This window comes from Heterocephalus glaber, unplaced genomic scaffold (genome assembly GCF_053883595.1).
Source record: "Heterocephalus glaber isolate CG9 unplaced genomic scaffold, H.glaber_assembly_v1.0 deba00001564, whole genome shotgun sequence".
Classification (NCBI taxonomy): Eukaryota; Metazoa; Chordata; class Mammalia; order Rodentia; family Bathyergidae; genus Heterocephalus; species Heterocephalus glaber.
The window spans coordinates 9,252,616-9,258,967 of record NW_028258351.1 but is presented as its reverse complement, the minus strand read 5'-3'; the positions used below and the strand labels follow the sequence as shown (position 1 = coordinate 9,258,967).

Below are 6,352 nucleotides of genomic sequence, written 5' to 3'. Positions count from 1 at the left end.
CGTCAACAGCAGATTGTGGGGGAACACCCTGCTAGCTCTCCCAACTGCCTCTCTGTGCCCTCAATTAGATGTGAGAGTCCCAGAGCAGGGAGGGTAAAGTGAAAGAGCAGGCTGCACCCTTGGCTACCTAGCACCCAGCTCCCAGATTGGAGTTTCTCTGATAGTATATCCTTCATGCCTAGAACATATTCTTCATGCCTAGCACATGCCTGGCCCACAGCAAGCAATATAATACTTGTGTTGAAAATGAATGAGTGGATGCAAACGCATGTAAGTGCTTATCTCCCACCCCACCCCAGATTTTCTGATTTAGAAGTCTTACTTCTCAGTCAGAGGAGGGTGTTCCCTTGGCACAGAGCTCTGCTTAAGTAACATGGAATTACCTAGGGCAGACGTGGTGTGGATTTCCAGCAATGTCAGTTTCTGGGCAGGGCTTGGGCTTCCACAGACTGTAGACCTGCCTCTGGCCCTGCATTCCAGCTCAGTGGGTGAAAGGTATAAACTTCAGGCCTCTCAACCATGCTGCATGGTTACCAAAGACTTCCAACAGCAGCATGAAGTTGGGAAGTCTACTTCTTCTCATGATCCTCATCACCCTCAGCCTAGGGGTGCAGGAGCTACAGGCTGCAGTGAGACCACTGCAACTGTTGGGTGAGTCTAGTTCCAATCTTCTCTGAATGAGAGAAGCAGAAAATAGGACATCAGGAACCAGTGTGTACAGGAGAAGGCAGGGAAGAAGGGAGAAAAGGAAAGAATTTTTCCTTCAGGCTCTCCTTGATGGGCACCACTCTACTCCTCGGAACAGAATCTCTCTTCTGCTTCTACTTTCTCCCTGCCTTTCCCTGGGTCACCTCTCTATCTGAACTCTCCACTCCTCTTCTGCCCTCTCATCAGCTGTTCTCCATACCCGGTATCTCCCTATCTACCAACTTCTTCCTTGGATCGCCTAGAGAAAATATTTTCTTAGTCATGTTAAACATGAATCATCTCAATCTCTTCTCCTTTTACCACTTTTTTCTCAAAGGATTATTCTTAATTCTCTGCCCTTACTTCCCCTTAACTCATTCCTTAATCCCTTGAAGATTGGCCACAGCCTCAATTTCTGCCCCATTAGTCACCTGAAGCATCTCTCCCAGGCTCTGTGGACTAATGTCCTGATGCTCCTCAATTGCAAAGTCTTTAACCTCTGCAGCATTTGATGCTATTTGCCACTCCCTCAATTCACAAACTTTTTTTCCTTGCCTAGATTATCTTTCATGGCATGTTATTATTTTCCCTAAATATTGTTGGATCTAAAAATGTTTCTTGCATATGTTCCATTCCACCTCCCACTGTTTCCACCCCTGATTACCCATGCTTGGACCATGGCAATAGCTTCCTAACAGCTATCCTTGCCGCGCTGTGTATTCTGCAGTTTTCTTGCTTATTAAATCCCATTCCATTTTATGTTCTCACACCGGAATCACATCCTTCTCTTGGCCTTTTAGCTGAAATCCCAAATTCACAGGTCCTGAAGACCTGCCAGCTCTCTGGAGCTTTGTCCCTTGCATACTTTTTCTGTTTAACTTCCAGGTGCTCCATAATATTTTCCCATCCCTCCTTTTGCCTTTCCTCCTGGAGTCCTCTTATTTCAGAGTGAGGAGTGAGGCGGATGAGGGCTCTAGAGTGCAAGACTTAAGGAGGCGTTCCATCTCAGGGTTGTACAAGTATCTCCTTAAATCCTGTGCCCTTGGCACCTCGCTGGCCTTCCCTAATCCCAGGCCTGTTGCATTTTCTCCTTGTGAATTTTTGCTAGTAATTCTTTTCTTTTCTCCCTACACTCCACTTGCCCATCCCTCCCCCAATTCTGAATTTAAAGTTCTTTACTTCAAGATTCATCTTTTCTGATTAACCTAATCAAAAGTACTATCTCTTCTGAGCTCCTTGAGTTCTCCGATTCACCTTCCCTTTGCTACTTTATAAGTCTTATCTCCATTGTTAGACTTTAAACTGCATGTTTTACATCTTTGTAATTCCTGAATAACTTCCTCTATGCTTTGTATATAGTAACAAATCAATGGGGAAATACTTAATAAGTGAGGAAAGGGCTGTGAGTGGGAATAAGAGGTCTTCAACCTTCTCATCACAAATCAACAACAGCTACCAGAAACATGATGGACTCACACTGGTTTTCTCTGAGGTCTGTAAAGTACATTGTAGACATTCCACTAGTCCCTTTCTTACACCTCTGAGACACTGCTAATCACCCATGACACTTCTTGTCTCTAAGCCTGGGTGAGGCATCCAAGCCTGCTCAATATAGCATGAGATGGCCCCCTTTATGGATTAGAGTTGACACTGGAGAATGATCCTCATTTCTTCTGCTGCATCTGAGGCCCCATTTTACAGATAAGAAAATAAAGGCCCAGAGAAGTTCAGAGATAGAATCAGGTAGAGAAATTCCTAATAATAGCTGAGTAGCCAACTAAGCACAACATACGTTCGTCCAGAGGACTGCATAGTATTTTGCTAGAAGCCCCTTTAAGGTCTTTTTAGACCTACTTCATTGGTCCTTAAGATCAATATTGAGCCTCTGGGAACTTGAGGAGCCTTCACTCAGCTCAAAAATGATTCCTTGGAATCTGGAGGTGCACTCTTCATGTGGACAGCTTCACCACGTGGGAGAGCAGCAGCACAAGCCTAGGGATCGAGCAGGTCTAGGATGTATCCCACTTCTGTACCTACTAGCAGGCCAGTCACATCTGTGAGCCCCAGCTGCAAAACCTATAAAATGGTACTAATTAAGACTCACCACATACTACTCACTACTCACTGCAACACACCCTTGATGGCGTTCAGTATATGCAAGTCTCCTTTTCTCTGTTCCATTTCCTGCAGTGTGAGGAAGTGAAGACATTTAGAGGGGCTTCTTTGCACTTCCCTTCTACAAACACAAGCACTCTATCCCCATGTCTAAAGTAGGTTTAAGTTCATTGACATTACGTGAATATACCCTTTCTAATGGAAATATACAAGATGTTAATGACTGTCATTCTGAGAGTAGTCATTTGGGAATTACATTATGTGCTGAACTAGGAGAAAAAAGTGGAATTTACTCCTTAATCAAAGGCTGTCATCCTCAACTCTTGAAACTTAAGCACAGATGTTTTCAGCTGCTCTGTTCTCACTTAGGCACCTGCGCTGAGCTCTGCAAAGGTGACTGGGACTGTGGGCCAGGGGAGCAGTGTGTCAGCAGTGGGTGTAGCCATACCTGTGCTGCAAGTTAAGGACAGGTAAGAACATCAGGCCTTTCCTCCTTCCCCAAACCTTGTCCAGCCCAGACAGGTTGTACTCTTGGCTCCCATGGGGCTTCCCAGAAATTGAGTGGGACAGAACCCCACCTGTCTTCCTGTAGCCTTTCCCTCTTTACCCCAAGGAAAAGACGTATCCGTCATAGGACGGTGGTTTCCAAACCTTTAAAATAATTGTCTGACCCAGTACAATATCAGGCGGTTTCTGATTAAAATTATCTGTAGTTCTCCACCCCAAACTGATGCCCAATTAGTACTGTGGTGCCTATTTTAAATACATACAAATATATAACATGCTTTTAAAAAATGGAATCCTATTCCTATTTTGATTTCCTAATTATTTTACTTAAAAGTGGCCAGTGGACATCTTAATATCAATACTGATGCCCCCAATGATAAGGAAATAATGCACAACAGGGGAGGCCTTTGTCTGTGGACAAGAACCCCCCCACCATGTTTTTGCCATAAGATGTTCTATTCAAGCAATATTAACTGTTTGAGCTGCAGGATGCCCCTACCCAATGTATCAAGATGTTCTGTTCAAACAATGTAACTGTTTGAGTTGGAGGATGCTCCTACCTAAGGTTTCGAGAATGTTCTGTTAACTCTGCCCATCTGCCTCAGGGAGCATGCTCACCCAGTAGGTGGGCCCCCCCTCTCCATAGATCTCTATATAAGGTTGCTTCCATTGCTGTTCAGAGCTCAGACTTCAGAGTATAAACTCCTCTGAGCCAATAAAGTTTGGATCTCTCCATCTCTCAGACTGATGCCCTCAGTTTCTTCATCTCCAGAGACCTTCAGATAGCTGTAACACTTGGCTGTAATACTGAGCTGTCTCACTTTGCTGTACATTATCCTATCATCTGTACTAGCCTTACAATTGACCATATGTGCACAGCAGCCTCCATTAATACATATTTAAGACATTTATTATTTTTATATGTATTAATATGACTGCAATAAACAATAAATTGGACAATGCCCCTTTATTGATTTCCTCGGGATAAATTCTAAGAAGTATATTTGATGACCAAAGAGTGTGCTCATTTTCAGCCTTTGTTGGACATTTTCAAATTGATCTATGAGGATCTCCGTCCTGTAAAAACATTTTGGGAGTCTCAGATGAGAGGTTCTTTACTTTTAGTAGCCATTAATTGGAAAAAATCACAATAAAGGGCTACCATGATGCAGTTATGACTGCAAGTTAAGTTGTATTAAACACAACAGGATCAGGGTATACTTTTTTTAAAACAAGCTTTTTATGTTCAGAACATATTATTTGTCCACATATAATCCTTGGAGTGCTTAAGGTCTTGTGTGCTACCTCCAGCTACTTTGGAGTTTCAGAAATAAGAACTATTGCCTTTCAATTATATTCTGTTTGTTCAGGCTCAAATATCAGCAGGTCTCATGTACAATGTATGTGTCCACTTATCTTATTGTCATGTTCTCTAATAGCTGTTCATCTCTTCCTGAAGTTTCTACTGGCAAAGATGTGATGAGAGTATTCAGAAGTTCTTGCCCAGAAAGACAGATGAAAGAGGGAGACATGGATGGAGACTACAGGGAGCATGAAGGAAAGGGAAGAGGAGCTGTTTCTTTTAATAAATCATAATTGTAAAAGTAGCCACACTACTTATTTCATTAGAGGTGATGGTGAGAAAGGCAAAGAAGAGGACACCTGACACTTGTTGGGCACTTTCTGTCCAATGAGGACTATTCAAATTCTCCACAAACATTATCTAAGTGATTCTCCCCTCCTCCTTGGGTACGGGGGATTGAACCCAAGACCTTCACACTGAGCTCACCCCAGCTCTATTTTTATTTTTTATTTTGAGACATGGTCTCACTAGTTTACTAAGATACCCAGGCTGAGCTAAAACTTGTAATCCTCCTACCTCAACCTCTCAAAGTTTTGGCATTACAGGTGTGGAACATTTCTAAATTATTCTTACAACAATCATTTCACTGAGCTTAGCATCATCCTTTCACATGTAATAACACTGAGTTTGGGGGAAATAAAGTAATGTGCTCAAAGTCATAGAGCAGATAAGTGTCAAGACTTACACTATAATCCCATGTCAAACACCAAGGCCTATACATTATAACATATTAGGACTTTAAAACCCAGGCCCACTACTCAGTTGCTTGGCCTTCAGTTAGTGTCCTACCTTTTTGTGATTTAGAGTCTTCACCTGTATAATAGTATATACCTCACAGAACCACAAAGATAAAAGACATTGGTTCATGTAGAGTGCTTGGCATAGTGCCTGATACAGAAAGTAGTTGGTTCTTTGTATTCTTGAGTTCTGTCTCCACAGATTCAACCATCCACAAATTGACAATATTTAGGATGAAAATAAAAGTTTCATCTTACAGAACATGTGTAGGATTTTCCCTAAACAGTACAGCATAACAAATATTTACACAGCATTGTACCTACATTATAGTAGGTATTAAAAGTTCTTCAGAAATGATTTAAGAAGATGCGTATAAATTACATGCAATACTGGGCCATTTTATGTAAGGTACTTAAACATCTTCAGATTTTGAGATCCTCAGAGGTCCTGGAACCAATCCCTCATAGATATCAAGGGATAGAGGCATTCAATGAATGTTAACTATAATTATTATACCCATGGGGCATAACGCCAATTTTGTGTTAAAAGTGCATTGTGCGTGTATAGTGCCCACGTTTATTCTTTAGAATATTTCTATTGATGAATTATTAATTTTAATTTTATGAGTTTTACTATATTAAACAATGAGTATTTAACAGGAAAAAATATGAAAAAATAAAATATTGAATTTTTAATATTTATTGAGTGTTTATTTTAAAAGCATCAAAGTTTTCAACATTGACTGTCTTTTGGTGTACAAAGTCTAAAAAATAACAACAGAAATAAATTCCTATATGACCTACAATGAAACTACCAATAGGACTCTACAACAGAAATAATCTTTGTTTCAACTGTCACACCCGAGGCAGTCTTCACACTTGACAACTACATGTCCCGTGCACTTGTCTCACTTACGCTGACAGCACATATGCTTAGCTTTCC

At 41.3% G+C, this 6,352-nt stretch overlaps 1 protein-coding gene across 2 annotated transcripts; it reads left to right on the top strand.

Moving 5' to 3' along the window:
• Positions 1-502: 502 nt before the first annotated feature.
• Positions 503-6,064, top strand: LOC101716047 (protein Wfdc21-like). 2 transcript variants are annotated; one of them, XM_087191942.1, is made up of 3 exons: positions 503-651; positions 3,172-3,272; positions 4,769-6,064. In XM_087191942.1, exons 1-2 carry the CDS (start codon positions 555-557, stop codon positions 3,264-3,266), a joined length of 192 nt encoding a protein of 63 aa, XP_087048068.1. In that variant the 5' UTR covers positions 503-554; the 3' UTR covers positions 3,267-3,272; positions 4,769-6,064. The 2 variants fall into 2 exon arrangements, with proteins under 2 accessions (XP_087048068.1, XP_004870732.1); XM_004870675.3 differs by having other exon boundaries at positions 4,749-6,064.
• Positions 6,065-6,352: the final 288 nt, after the last annotated feature.